At 37.4% G+C, this 16,662-nt stretch overlaps 1 protein-coding gene across 1 annotated transcript in view; it reads left to right on the top strand.

Annotated features, from left to right (window-relative positions):
• The first annotated feature begins 7,162 nt into the window (after positions 1-7,162).
• Positions 7,163-16,662, top strand: part of dph6 (diphthamine biosynthesis 6) — an 85,316-nt gene continuing 75,816 nt past the window's right edge. Inside the window, exons 1-3 of the mRNA XM_089120009.1 lie at positions 7,163-7,325; positions 7,407-7,498; positions 7,890-8,083. Of these exons, the coding sequence (XP_088976135.1) occupies positions 7,303-7,325; positions 7,407-7,498; positions 7,890-8,083 (309 nt within the window). The 5' untranslated portion in view covers positions 7,163-7,302. The remainder of the gene's footprint in view (positions 7,326-7,406; positions 7,499-7,889; positions 8,084-16,662) is intronic.

Raw genomic sequence — 16,662 nt, forward strand, 5'->3', positions numbered from 1 at the left:
GGAGAGCGTGTGTGAGTTTTCATGCACAGCGACTGTCAAAGGTACAGGGATTGTAGACGAGACGATGGGAAAGTGGAAATAAACGTGGTCTTCTCGACACACACATCTGGGCCGTGTTAGATCTTCAAGGCCGAGATCTTCTAAAACATTAAAGTTCAAATAAGCATTAGTCAGTATTTTAAGTGCAGTATTGTAGTGTTTAACAGAGTGTTGTCTTTGTCTGGCTCATCTGCTGGTTCAGATAATAACTCTGATTGGGGGAGATAATGTTTCCCATGTGGATGTTCTAAACCCACTTCACATGTGCTGGAGCTCAGTCTGAGAGAGACCCGGATGTGTGTGAGAAGTCAGTTGTCATCCGCTCTTGGATCACTCTATTCTTCATTGTCTTTGTCTTCTCTCTTCATTTTCTCAATAGATTTGTCTCGTCTCCTGTGGAGGAATGTTATGGAGTCTCTCTGGACGGCGTGTGGAGAAGAACAGGATCAGTGGACGGGCTCTGGATCGTGGACAATGGTTTCAGGAAACTTCTTTAAAACTGTAGTAGTTGTGTTTTTTTTCCCCAGAATGAATCAGTGTTGATTTGATTGAGTGAATAAATGAATCAGTGGTTTTTGAACAAAATGGTCCAGTGAATGGTTCAATGACTCACTCACTGATTTCTTTCTGAATGAATGAATGAATTAGCGTTTCTGAACAAATTGGTTCAATGAATGATTCAATGACTCACTCACTGATGTAATTGAAATTAATTGGTGTTTTTAGAAAAAAATGGTCCAGTGTATGATTCAATGACTCACTCACCGATTGCATCCTAAATCAATCAGTATTTTGTTACACAAATTGGTTGAATGAATGATTCAATGGCTAACTCACTGATTTAGATACAAATAAATCAGTGTTTGGAACAATTTGGTTTAATGAATGATTCAATTCGTTCATTCTGAATGAATCATTGTTTTGAACAAATCGGTTCATTGAATGATTCAACAACTCATTCATAAAGACAGTCATTTGTTTAATTCATAGATGAATCAGCGATTTTGAATGAATCGGTTGGCTGAATGATTCATTGACTCACTCACTGATTTCATTCAAATGAATCAGTTTCTGAACAAATTGGTTGAATGAATGATTCAATGGCTCACTTACTAATTTTGATGCGAATAAATAGGCTAGACGTTTTTGAACAAATTGGTTTAGTGAATGATTCAATGACTCACTCACTGATTTCATCCTGAATCAATCAGTATTTTGTTAAACAAATTGTTTGAATGAATGAGTCATTTGTTAATTCATAGTTGAATCTGTGCTTTGAATGAATCAGTTTTCTGAATGATTCATTGACTCACTCATTGATTTTCGTTCAAATTAATCAGTGTTTTTGAACAAATTGGTTGAATGGATGATTCAATGGCTCACTTACTAATTTCGATGTGAATAAATAGGCGATTTTGAACAAATTGGTTGAATGGATGATTCAATGGCTGACTCACTGATTTAGATACAAATAAATCAGTGTTTTGAACAATTTGTTTTAATGAATGATTCAATAACTCAGTTGTGATTTCTCATTCACAAAGACAGTCATTTGTTTAATTCATAGATGAATCAGTGCTTTTGAATGAATCGGTTGGCTGAATGATTCATTGACTCACTCACTGATTTCATTCAAAGTAATCAGAGTTTTTGAACAAATTGGTTGAATGAATGATTCAATGGCTCACTTACTAATTTTGATGCGAATAAATAGGCATTTTTGAACAAATTGGTTTAGTGAATGATTCAATGACTCACTCACTGATTTCATCCTGAATCAATCAGTGTTTTGAACAAATCGGTTCATTGAATGATTCAGCAACTCATTCATAAAGACAGTCATTTGTTAATTCATAGATGAATCAGTGCTTTTCGGTTGGCTGAATCAATCAGTTGGCTGAATGATTCATTGACTCACTCATTGATTTCGTTCAAATTAATCAGCGTTTTTGAACAAATTGGTTGAATGGATGATTCAATCGCTCACTTACTAATTTCGATGCGAATAAATTGGCGATTTTGAACAAATTGGTTGAATGGATGATTCAATCGCTCACTTACTAATTTCGATGCGAATAAATAGGCGATTTTTAACAAATTGGTTGAATGGATGATTCAATCGCTCACTTACTAATTTCGATGCGAATAAATAGGCAATTTTGAACAAATTGGTTTAGTGAATGATTTAAAAACCAGTCATTTCATTCTGAATGAATCCGTGTTTAGAACAAATCAGTTAATTGACTGATTCAATAACTCGTTCATAAAGGCAGTCATTTGTTTAATTGATAGATGAATCAGCGCTTTTGACTGAATCAGTTGACTGAATGGTTCATTAACTCACTCACTGATTTCGTTCAAATTAATCAGTGTTTTTAAACAAAGTGGTTGAATGAATGATTCAAAAACCCAGTCACTGGTTTCATTCTGAATGAATCAGTGTTTAAAACAAATCAGTTAATTGACTGGTTCAATAACTTATTCATGAAGACAGTCATTTGTTTAATTGATAGATGAATCAGTTTCGAATGAATTGGTTGGCTGAATGATTCATTGACTCACTCATCTGCACCATCTAATGGCATAAGAGTGTATCCCGCAACTAAAGCACAGACTTTCTAACAACAGCGTTGACTAAAGTGCCACAATCTCAAAGCGTTCCCAAAGCACAGTTGGGTTCATAGATCCACAGCCGAGCAGCTCCCAGTCCATTCTGGTAGAAATGATGTAATTGTAATCCTTCTACATCTCCAGTTTAATCTCTATCAGATTTCTTAAACAGATTAAATCACGAGTAAACGCCGAGATCATCGGGACACAAGCACAGGCTTGATTAGTGCCGGACTGGAGCCAGAGGCAGCCGAGTGTAGAACAGGTGCCTGTGATTACAGCCTTCATTACGTCACCCAGTCCACCAGACGTACACAAACACAAGCTGACTTGGCATGGAGTGAACGGGGATCCAGGATCAGCAGAGTGAGGGCCGGGATCTGTGTTTGCGGAGTGTCATGCTTGATCACGAGAGAAACCTCTAACCGGGCTTTGAAGCCGGCAAACACCGGCGCTGTGGCTACCTCTGATGTCAGATCCAATCTTCTGATCGCAAGCTATTTCCTGGATTAAGATTGTGTTTGTCGGGTAAGAAAGCGGCCGTCCTCGGATTGTATATCAGACGCCCTAATTACAGCATCCCACTGAGCTTTATGATCCGCCGCGTATTACACTCACACAAACACTGTGGCGGGTTTTAAACAAGTTGCTAAATATATTTGCATAACACTGATCTGAAACATTCAAGGGGCTGGTTCACCTGAAAACGAATGTTATGTCATCTTTATAAGTTTAGAGGAAAATCCTAAATATTTAAAGTCCCCCTGTGGTGAAATCCAGCATTTAATGTTGTCTATATCTATGTGGTGTGTTTAATAGGCTATGCTTTAACACACACCATGTGTAAGCTGATAAGTGGACAGCATTGCTGAGTATTTCCTCCTTAAAACTGCAACCAAAGACAGTCTCAAAAACACGCTTTGGTGTTTCTGACGTCACAAACCATCTTGGAACCAATCAGATCAACGTGTGATCGTCAACCAGTGGATCTCTGAGTGAGGGAGTGAGTGGAGGCGGGGCTCGTTTGCATATTCATAACTAAATGAGGCAATGGTGTCGAGTTACATTACGTATTTTAAGGGATTAAGACTTTTTTCAGGGAAAAAAAAAACGGTTAAATATAAGATGAGTTTACAGGACTACAGGGAGACTTTAAGTCAACATTAGTTAAGCATGAATTAATGCACACATACTGAAACTTCAGTGTGATTCCAGCAAAGACATCAAATAAGGAAATATTATATTATTCTAACAGTATACGTAACGCACTGCAGCACATGAGCGCAGAGGATCCCGAGAGAACGAGGTCTGCCAGACGCTCAGGTTTTACGGCACCGCGAGGATCCCTAAAGCAGAAGATGTTCAGCATCTCCACAGAACGATGCAGAATTATGAGCTGAACTGATTCCTTCTGAACGCCACAATCTGGGTTTTGTGGTACTTTTGAGGCTCGGCGGACATCTGCCTTTAGTGCGGCTACAAAAGCGCTCTGGTTGCAGAGGAAATAGTTGTCAGATGATGTAAATAGACTTGCAGTTATGACTCAATCATGCTGAAGCTGAAGTCGCTCCTCTGAGGGTTCGGCCTCGTCCAGGACAGGAGCGTAACTCACAGCAGCCGTGCACGGGGTCATCGCTCAGGACATCTGAAGAAGTGCACCGAGAAACACTAGTAATAACATGTCAGCGCCAACCTGTGTGATGGAGAAAATTTCTATAAAACTGCAAAATTGCTAAAGTGTAATTTAAGGAGCGTGTCAGGCTGGTTTGTTGTGCTCTTAAAAGAAGATGAACAGATCTGGAGGTGAACCTTGACTGCTGGACGTCTGCGTCATAACTCCACCGCTTCCCATCGAGTGCAAAGTTCTTGTGTCCTTGTGTGACTAAAATGAGTTGTGTTTGTGTGTGTAAATCAGCTGTGAGATGCTCTTTATTCAGCTCCCGCCTCGCGCCATCAACACATTTAGCTTTTAGACTGTTCTTTAAATGCATGTCATTGTGAAGAATTAGTTTCAAATTATTAAGAAAGAACAGCGACAAGCAACAGCACAAATAAAGACAATAGAGCAAAAATATATAAATAAAATTAAAGCTGCACGCAACATTTGAAGGGGTTCAAGCATTTAAGCACATAAGCATTAAAGACATTACGTTTTATTTAGCAAGCATTTAACCACTGACATCATAGCATCCACAATGATCCTCAAAATGGATGTGAGGCTAAATTTCTGCAACGGCTTTGCGTAATAATACCAAACTTGGTACATGTCATCACAATCATGACCTGAGGCCACTTGCAGTGTTTCGGCACAGCGCCACCTACTCGTCGGGAGAAATGGAAATCGCTATAAAATGGTTTTCCCCAAAAGTCTCTTGTGATTCAGTGCAGCATACGAGTCGAACGATCCCCATTTTTTCTGCGTTGGCCATTTTAGGAATCAGCCATTTTGAATTTTGTCGTAAAAATACTGTATTCGCGTATCGTTATGAAACTTGGTGTGTGTCATCGGTACCATGCCCTGACGGTACTCATAAAGCTTTGAGACAGAAATCATTATGAAATTACAAAAAAAACGCTAATAGCTATTTTAACGATCAGTTTGTCTTGATAGATTCCTTGAGTTATACTGAGAACAATGCTGCCAATTATGCCATATTCGTTAAAAGTTATTAAAAGCTTTTTGATTGACCAAGCAGTTCTTCAATAATACATCGTAACAGCGCCACCTATTGGGCAAAAGTGTTAAGCAATTTAATCATATTACATGTGATTGAAAAAAAATGTTCCACTGTCTAAAATAATCTAAAAATGTCTTTAATCACTCATTGTTGCAGTCGGTCTGATGTTTGCATAACTCTTTATGCCTTTTTTTGTGCTTGGCCCCAGTAATTGCTTCTTGTGGCCATATTTTTAACGTGTTTGTACTGATAAAGTATGTTTTACAAGCTGTAAATCCGTAAATATGTGTACAGCATCACCTTTTTTTAATAACTTTGATCACTTTACTATTATTGTGACATTTGGAGAGTTTCCTATTTTTACTAGTATAAAAATAGGAAAATGATCAACACATGCATTTTGGACAGATAAAGGATCTGATGTTCAAGTGTTTCTATTGTTATTTACATCAGTGGAGGGTAAAACAATTATGTGTGTAAATCATGAAGTGTTGACTCGATTTAATCCAAATGAGTGTTAAGTGATGAGAATATACAATCAGATGAAAAACAATTCAATAAAACAGAAATGAACATTAGTTTTAGGCTGCTAAAAAAGTAGAGAATGTTCCCCAAAATAAGCGGAACCAAATATGGGACCATTGAGAAACGCTCTGCCTGAACAAATGATGAATGCCGTTCACTGGGTATTCTTGGACGAACCCAGTCTTGTGCTAATTGTGCTGGTTTCAGAATAACGAAATAAATAAATAAATAACCAGCGTACAGTAGCAGAGGGCAGGGAAGATGTCTCTTTCAATTGTGTGTATTCAGACAGAAGGCGCTGCCTTTGGCCGGCTCCGGGGCACGAGGTGAGGAAACACAACAACAACACACAGCAAACGCAGCATGAAAGGTGTGTGTGTGTGTGTGTGTGAGTGTGATTCTCCCTCCGAGGAAAACCTGTGAGAACATCCAAACTCCACAGCATCACGGACAACAACTAACACTTTTGAGACTAGTTTATTCGCACGTACATGTACAGAAAGGCCAGCGCTCGCATTTGACCTCTGCGGCTTGATATTAATGTGCATTTGGATCATTTATTTATCTTTGGAATCTGTAAATCCGAGGATCACATCCCATTCCCAAACTGGTCAATTAATCTTTTATAATGCACACTTGAAAAAACAGACTCTTCCCTTGCCTTATGGACAACTTATTTTATTCACAGTTTTATTCAGAAAAATGCTACAGCTGATAAATATCAAAGCAATTAAGAACAGAGCTTTGTAGTTTTTGATAATTTGTCAAAAACCAAAAGCTTTAATAAAAAGGGTCATGAATGAATAAAGTTAGTAAGCAGCAGCATAACAGTGTCCTCATGCTTTGATAAATCATTCTGACATAAAAACTCTTTTTTTAGAGTCTTCATAACAAAAATTTGAGATAAAGTCATGAGATTAAAAAAGTCAAAATTAAGACAAAATAAATCATAATTATTAAATGTCATGACAGTCAAATTTTGACATCAAGTCAAATGTTAAAAAAAAAAATCATGAGATAAAAGTCGAAATTATACATTTCTATGGCATAATTATGACTTGTATGCCATAATTCGAATTTACCTCAGAGTCATAATTATTACTTTCGTCGTCTTCTCAAAATGAAATTTTACGTGTCAAATTTGTGATTTACAATCATTATTATTTACTTATGTTGCTTTCATATAGCGGATATTTAAGCACAACATCCAGTGTGTTATTAAGCAGAAAGGTTGGCTCGGCAGTCAGTCATTGCATTTCGCTCAGGCAGATCCTCAGACAGCCCCCCTAGGGGTCCTTCAGTCACCCGGAAGAAGCGGCAGTGTTTACAGTCGAGCGGCAGAAACACGTGTGTCTGTGTGTGTGTGTGATGATAAACACAGGTTGCAGTCACTGCTAATGAATTTCTGTATGTCTGCAGCGAATAAAACATCATCTGTGAAATAAACATCATGAGAGTTGTTGCGTTGATCAGGTAACGTTAACACGACGCTGCGTCTACCGCGATTACAACGAGACGTGAATATGAGGGTGTAAATCTGTGTGTGTGTTGCAGTGGCGGTAAAGACAGCTGTTATAACATGATGCAGTGTGTGTCTGCTGGTCACACTATAGTGGCCCTTGCCAACCTCAGGCCTCCTGCACACGGTAAGATCACTATAATGACTTTTCCCCAGACTCAGACTCTCAAATATTTAGGATTTTCCCTCAGAATCTCCCCAGACACCGCTAAATGCTTAGTTATAGTTTTTACATTAGGATATAACGATCATGTGACACTGAAGACTGGAGTAATGATGCTGAAAATTCAGCTTTGATCACAGGAATAAATTACACTTTACAATATATTCACACAGAAAACAGCTGATTTACTTTTTAATAATATTTCACTGTTTTACTGTATTTTTGATCAAATGAACACAGCCTTGGGGAGCAGAAGACGCACTTTCATAAGCATTAAAAGTCTTACCAACCCTAGATTTTTGAATGTTCACGCATGTGTGTGTATATTGTCAGTAATGCCTGTGTTGTTGGTCAGCCGTGTCGGATGAGCTGGACAGTTACATGTACCAGACGGTGGGTCACCAGGCCGTGGATCTGCTGGCGGAGGCCATGGATCTGCCCCTGTACAGGCACACTATCAAGGGCTCGAGTCTGCACACCGGCAGAGAGTACAGCCCGACGGAAGGAGACGAGGTGGAGGATCTCTATCAGCTGCTCAAACTCGTCCAGGTAAAACACCTTCTCTGCGTCTGCATGAGCTCTGGTGCTGTTCCAGTCCGGCAGAACGAGTGCTAGTGCTGTTCGAGTCCAGCTGATTCGTCCAGTAATGAAACATGTATATATGAGTGAGTCATTGAAGTATTGAGTCATTGAATCATTCATTTAACTGTTTTTTAAGCAATTAATTCCATTTAATTACACATTTTTAAATAACCTGAAGCACTTTTGTCAGAACTTCTAGTAAATTATGTTTTGTTTAGTTGTCAGTTCAGAATCGTGAATCGTGATCTTTGTTTAAAACCCCCAAAAATCATAATTCTCAGTTTATCCAGGATCCTACTGCGGTCGCGTCCAGGATCAGCCACAGTTTATAAAAGTGCTAAAGTGAATCGTTGTGCTTTAGTTTAAAGGTCCTGCATTATGCCCCTTTTCACAAGATGTAAAATAAGTCTCTGATGTCCCCAGAATGTGAAGTTTCAGCTCAAAATACCCAACAGATCATTTTTTACAGCATGTTTAAATTGTCATTTTTGGGGCTCGGAAAAACGTGCTGTTTGAGTGTGTGCCCTTTAAATGCAAATGAGCTGCTGCTGCTGTCGGCACAGGGGGCGGAGCTTCACGAGCTCGCGCTCAGTCTCTCAGGACAATTTCATCTCACGGAATGATGATAATATCAGAAACTCTCAGTAAAGGTGTTCATTTTTGACTACATGAGTCAGAGTGCTGTATAGAGATGGAACAGGTATAGTTTAGTAGTTTAATTACGGTTATTATAACGCATTTGTCTGCTTGTATGTATCCATCATTTATTAATAGCATAGTCTGCTGTTTCGGAGTTTGATCAAGTTTATTGTACATCACACTTCTTCTGTTAAACAAAATATCTCGCTTGGCATTGAACTTTGAGCTTTATAATTTTACAGATATTATTTATAATCTAACAACAACATTACAAACCATCTAAAGTTTGAAACTTGGGATCACGAAGAACGGGACCTTTAAAGGGAAAAAAGTATTTGGTGGACTGGTAGCCATAGTTAGTGTTGTAAAATGTGAGTGTTCAGCTGAAGGAGGTTTTGCTGCACATCTGATGTCCAAGCACTGAAAGTGTGTAGCTCCTCTTGAAATCGTTGGCGTTCTCATTATTATTGTTCTTCCGTATGGAAGTCTAAGGCAGACCATAGAAACGCTCGTGGGAAAGTTATGGCATACTGATAGAGGCCTGAACAGCCACCATAGAAAATTTGGAGACTCTAACACAATCCCTCTAGCGCCACCAACTGTCCAAAGTTTCACTCATGTTTATGCTAAAAACTTTGGAGACATGGGCTTGAAAAAAAAAAAATCCGCCATTTTGAATTTTCCGAAAAACCTATTTTTTCAAACTTGTTCTAGACAGTTGCTTCAGTTTTTGCTATTAAAATTTAACCATATCATCTTCAGATCATGCCGACAAAAAGTTATGCAGTTCGAGTTGATTTTTCAAACGTTTATTGAATATTGCGTGAACGAATTTTACATAGCGATTGCGAAAACAGGCATAAGGCTGTATCTCCGCCACACTTTATCGTATTCAAACTTGGTCCATGTCATCACAAGGATGACTTGAGGTGACATGCTGTGTTTCGGCACAGCGCCACCTACTGGTCCGGATGATAAGGAAAGTGGCTATTTTAGCTTATAACGTATGAACGGTTTGTCCAAAAAAATCATAAAAGTGGTCTCGTTAGATTCTGGCCGTCATACTGAGTCGACTGATATACAACTATTTTAGGCGTCGGCCCGTTTGAATTTTAAACCGAAATGCTGTATTTTATGAACGTATTAACATATTGTTACGAAACTCGGCATGGGTCATTGATACGATGCCTTGAATGAGCCTGAGACGTTTTGAACCAGTGCCACCTAGTGGCAAAATCAAATTTTCAAATGCTTATAACTCTGGCTGTGGTTGACTGATTTTTATGGGAGTCGTCTCGTTGGGTCCCTGAATCCTTGCCGAGGCCAACGATAGCAAACATGCTAGGTTTCGCCTTATGGTTTGTGTAGCGTTGTGATTTAGCGATTAAAAAACATTTGCCGATATCCTCGAAACCGTTAGTCGGATCGAGATGAAACCACTGTCAGAAGTTTAAAAACATAGATTGCTGGCATTATACTATTGCCAAATGTCAAAATATTAACAGTAAGTGGTAAAAATGACACTGTGTGAAGTGTGGGATTGAGCCTCTTGGTGGCGCTATTATAGAACAAAACATGAAATTGCCATTGACTTCAATACAGTATTGTCATATGAAAGGCAATACTTTATGAATGCATTAGCGTATTGTTGCGAAACTCGGTATACGTCATCGGCGCCATGCCTTGAAGGTACTCAAAAAGATTCGGGCAGCGCCACCTTGTGGTAAAAAAAATTATATTAAAAAAATTCATAAATGGTAATAACTTTTGAATAGATTTGCCGATTGTAATGAACCTGGTCTTAACAGATTCCTTGGGTTATGCCGCTTTTCACCAAAATTGTATCCTCTGGATTTCGTGTTGATGGATGAAACCGTTTTCGTATACCGCAGCCGTAAAGTTGATGCATGCTGCCATAACAAGTCTTTGGCTTTATCTCTGCAATGCCTTCACATACTGACACCAAACTTCACATGTGTCATTGTCATCGATTTCGTAACTGCGCCACCTATTGGTCGAAAGTGATAATTCATTAAATGATATTTTAGTTACTGTTTATATGATTTTTCGCCTAAAATCGTCTTGAAATGTCTTTGATTGCTAATTGCTGCAGTCGGTCTGACACTCCCAGCCATGTTGGCATGTCTTTCCTCTTATTGCGCTTGGCCCTGATAATTGCTCCTTGCGGCTATATTTGATAGTGTTGTGATTGATGAGTGCGTTGTGTCTGTCAGCTGATGTGATGTTTTCTCGCATCACTTCCTGAATCTGAGAGAGGTTTCAGACTCCCACACGCGTTTGAGGCCCGACAGACGTGTTCCCCCTTATTTTCACACAAGACTGCCATCAAATTTTAAGGGCTTGTTGTTTTGGGGGTGGTGGAGGTTAGATGTGTGTGTGTGTGTGTGGATCTGAACCTGCGCTGGGAATTTAACCGTTCAGCCTCCGATCCAATCAGCTCTCCATGGGCCGAACAAGCCCCGCCCACGTGTGTTCTCGATCCAGAAGCGTTTCACTCGATATACGACACAATAGAAGATGGAGCGTAAAAGATGAGCTCTACTTCCCTTTAATGATGACTTGTATTGAGGCACTTTATTAATGAAACCATATTTATCTATTCCAGCCAAAACTGAATATTGAAAGATTTCTTTTGAGAATTATCAGTGGTCCCCAGAACCGTTCGATTAGCAACATTCTTCAAAACATCATACTTTGAAACACTTTTCTTTCAAATAACGAAATATGCATATGATGCTTTTTAATGTTTTCCTCTTGCATTAGTGTGTAGTGTATGTGTTTGTGCATTTATAAGCACCAGGGTCAGAAATGAATGGTCCTCAGGACAAAAATCTATTAAGTTCCCCCCAAAAATGAGTTCTGTATGAGTTCTCGTTTTAAATATTTATAACAGCTTATAAGCAAAACCACACCCGTTTTCCCCAATATCAGCACTATTGCAAACATGATATTAATTTAATATAACATTTCAATAAAACGATAAGTTAATGTAACAAAGAATATCGTTTTTCTATTATTCCTACGAATAGTCCCAAACAGATCCTCAGGTTTGAGCCGGTGTGCATTTACTGATGTTTCGTTTGTGAATGAATCCATGTTTTTGAAAGATTCGGTCTAACAAGTGATTCAAACACAGTTGCTGTGTCCCTGCATGATTCAGGCCTTTAGAATGAAGCGTTTGACTGAATTATTTTTGTTTTTTTCATATTTAATATTTTTTCCCTCAATATATATATATATATATATATATATATATATATGAGTTCAGATGCAAAAGCCTCTAAGTGCCATTTGAAATTTTCTTCTAAAATTATCATTTTTATCAAGCTTGTATATTTAAGTTCAGTAATTTCACTTAAATGGCATTGAAGATTACCTATTAATTGTTATTTAAGTGAAATTACTGAACTTAAATACACAAGCTTGATAAAAATGGTCATTCTAGAACAAAATTTCAAATGGCACTTGGAGGCTTTTGCATCTGAACTCTTCATATATATATATATATATATACATATAAATGTGTATATATATATATATATACATATATATAAATATATAAATGTATATGTATATATATATATATATATATATATATATATATATATATATAATTTATTTATTAATTTTTTTCACAATAATAGACCCCTAGTGCTTTTTCAGAAATTCTGTGTTGTTGTTTTTGTCTGAGTGTCTAATACACATTTATTATCAAAAATGGTGTTATTCAAATTAAGGCATAAGCATATGAAGAGTTCAGATGCAAAAGCCTCTAAGTGCCATTTGAAATTTTCTTCTAAAATTATCATTTTTATCAAGCTTGTATATTTAAGTTCAGTAATTTCACTTAAATGGCAATGAAGATTACCTATTAATTGCCATTTAAGTGAAATTACTGAACTTAAATCCACAAGCTTGATAAAAATGATAATTTTAGAAGAAAATTTCAAATGGCACTTAAAAGGCTTTTGCATCTGAACTCTTCAAATAATAAACTGTATTTTTATTGTTAATATTTCTTTGAGAGGTATTCATTCTACTGTACGATGGTCATATACTTGTGTCATCATTTCTTCAAGTTAGACAGAACCCTTATTTTGGCGGGTGGTGGTGAAGAGCTGTGAGTTTGTTGTTGTAATGTAATCTAACAGAAATAAGACGGACATGTCGATAGAGAGATTTCTATGTGGGTAAACTAAAGTTAGCTACTCTGTGGAGTTTAATTGTGCACACACACACACACACGTTTACATTCATTCTATATGCCATATATATGCTATATGTTCCTCATGCCATCAGACTCTACAACTCCTCATTAGGGGGGAGGAGGAAATAGGGTAGAGAGGACGATAGGACAATATATGTAAATACATATATATCTACAGTATCTGGACTTGCATTAATGCCTGGTCACTTTATCGCTCTAGCACTTTAATACTGGACTCAATACTTACACTTTTTTATGGTCTTTTTTTCTTTTGTTGATTTTTTTGACTATTATTATTATTTCTAATTTTGTTGTTTGTACTGTCTTCTGTTTATTCTCCTTCTCTTTTCTTGCTAAAACTGCTGCTGGAATTTTCAATTTCCTTTTGGGAGTCATCCCTAAGGATTAATAAAGCTAAGTCTAAGTCTAACAAATATGTAGAAACTGTTTCCTTCCCCATTGGTTGTAAATGAATATCTTGATAAATAATGATATCGTATATGATATGGAATCAATTATGGTGATAATATTTCAGGCCATACACAGCAGTCTTTAATATTCACAGCACACACACTAGTCCTTAAGTGTGTAACCCTGCGTCTGATTTAATGCAATTCCATAACATTCCATAACCTCATACGCACATGCCACGATTATGATTATGATTCTGTCTGTGAAGGCATGACACGAGCATCTCAGTGTACGATCAGCTACATCTCAGATGTGTGTGAACTCTAACCACTGATGTTTAAACAGCACGGGTCAGGGGTCAGGGGTCATCGCCTCCAGGGCATCTGTACATTGTTGACTCCTGATAGCGTGTGTGTGTGTGTTCTTATTGGTTTATGAGGACACGTGTATAATGACATGGGTATTACAACTAGGTTTATTTTCTCGATAACGATAATTAGGCGATGTGTTGCTGAGTGTGTGTGTGTGTGTGTGTGTGGGGGTACTCTGGCTGGTTTAGGACTGATGTGGACAGACACTCATAAAGTTTTTGATATTCTTCATATTCTGTCAGTTCACAGAGGGACAGAAATCATATTTTCCAAAAAATTAAATTGATTTTTACCTTTTTATGGCCATTTTTACCTTTTATAAAGCCATTTTTTCATCTTTTGTGTTAAATTCATACATTTAATCAATAAATTTGTAATCGTGCAGGTATTTGGAGAAAAATGCTTCTTTTCATGATGATTAACTATATTAAATGGGATAAAAGTAAGACATACAGAGAAATAAGACATTTTGCCCCTTGTCTTGAATATTGAGGGCATTATAAAGGCTTTTAATACACTACATCATGCAGTGATGCGCGCTCTCTGTTTTGATGAGTGTATGACTTTTAAATAGTTTAAAGTGACCATGAAATCAAAATAATTATGGAAAATTGTATGTGCAGATCATCATTATTGTGCTATTAATCTTGAATCAGAATAAGCATCTTATACGCAATTCCTCTTGCAGCGTCTCTCTTCTCTGATGATGTGGGCGGGGCTATAACCTGTCACTCACATCAGATCAGCCAATAGCAAACCACAACCATCCAATCAGTTCCTTAGACACAATCAAGCCCCGCCCACATGTGTTCTTGTTCCTGAAGCGTTTCACTCGATATACGACACAATAGAGGAGAGAAGACCAGATCGACTTCACTTTCATGACGACTTTAATGTTTACTAACAAACACATATACACTAGTGTTCAAAAGTTTTGTTGTCTGTAAGATTAAAAACAAATTATAATTAATACTTTTATTTATTAAGTCCTCATTAAATTAATCAAAAGTGATCAAAAACCGAATATGTTACAAAAGATTATATTTCAAAGAAATGCTGTTCTTTTGAACTTTCTATTCATCAAATATCCTGAAAAATGAAATGTTTCACAGTTTCCACAAAAATATTTTTGAAAAGTTTTTTTTCATAAATGTTTATGATCATCAGATCCTCATATTAGAGTGATTTGTGAAGGATCATGTGACACTGAAGACTGGAGTAATGATGATAAATTCAGCTTTGATCACAGTATACTGTATATTCACATAGAAAACAGATGATTAAAATCAATATTTCACTGTTTTTACGGTATTAAATCTGTTTATACTGTAGAGTTGTGCTGATATGGTTCATAAACAGCATCTTTGGACATTTATAATTGTAAAACACTATTAATGTTTCCATTTGACCTTATTCATCACACTGTTTATATAGTGTTTTATAGTCACATGATGGCCCCGAACGCTGCCGACACATCCTCCTGTTCCAGCATTACTTCCTCATCACAACATACAGAATGATACACAAATTATACATTCGTTTTGATGATGACAAAATTAGCCAAATAAAAAAAAGAGTTTCTTTTGTACGTCCAGATTATTTCCGGATATCAAAAGGATGTGTGTGTGAAGCCTGACAGCGACGGTGCGGTAATGAGCGGGTGAACCTGCGGCACGAGCGAGAGCGTTCGCATCAGGAGTGTGATGTTCTTAAAGATTCATCCAGCACTTTGACTTAATTAGATGTTATCTTTTGAGCAAATGACACTTGAACATAAAGGAATGGCTGTGTTTTAGGTGTGCCGTTCAGTGTGTGTGTGTGATGGTGCCATAGTGCCATCTATAGGTGATCACGTGAACTCCTCTGAACGAAATCCAGAGCGTGAGCTTTTCTTCTGCATTAGTGTCAGTACACAGGCGTATACGTCTCTTCACTGCTGTGAGATGTGTGTGTGTCACAAGACTGAGGTTCGTGGAGATTGAGTTGACGTTCATGTCATAGTGTGTGTGTGGCACCTTCACCAAATTACACTTGTGTGTGTTTGCAGCACATGTTTTTAAAACAGCGGCACATAAAATCATAATTTTTATAATATCTTCATGCCATGTCACATTTAGCGTGGACCATAATATAGTTGCATTTTGCAAAGATACGAGTGATAAAGCAAATAAATAGCTTTATGTGAGTGAAGTGTGTGTGTGTGCGTGTCTATTCTCTGTTTCTTCTTAAAGTCTTTTTGTTCACATGGTCCAAGTTTCTCTTATAGTCTTTATTAGCATCTTCACTTCTACTCCCGCTTATATTAAAGTCCCGCTGTAGTCGATCGTTTCATCCCTTAAACTCGTCTTTGATCTCCAAAATGACATATTTAAATGATTTTTCCTTAAATTATTTTTCATGTCTTAAAGTATCTTGAGTGTAACTCGACACCCTCGCCTCATTTAGTATGCGCGGTTCTATGAATATGCAAATGAGCCCCGCCTCCACTCACTCACTCAGAGATCCACTGGTTGTTGTTCTGATTGGTTACAAGGTGGTTTGTGACGTCAGAAACACCAGCGATTTCAAAGCGTTTTTTTGAGACTTTGGTTCACTGCAGTTTTAATACTCAGCAATGCTGTCCACTTATCAACTTATGAACACCACATACACACATAAACAACATTAAACGCTGGATTTTCGCTTTAAATGTGTTTAACTGCAATGCACTTACAATTAAATGAATCGTTTGATTCAGTGTTCTTGTACATGTTTTACAGTGTACTTGTAATTAAAAATACCTGTAATTAATGTCTGTTATTACACCGTCGACCCCTTAAACCTCCACACACCGAACCTGTCTGTGTGTCAAAATCGGCATTATTATTGTAAGTATGTGTATATATATATATATATAT

This window comes from Pimephales promelas, chromosome 15 (assembly GCF_988280905.1).
Source record: "Pimephales promelas chromosome 15, fPimPro1.hap1.1, whole genome shotgun sequence".
NCBI classification, from domain to species: domain Eukaryota; kingdom Metazoa; phylum Chordata; class Actinopteri; order Cypriniformes; family Leuciscidae; genus Pimephales; species Pimephales promelas.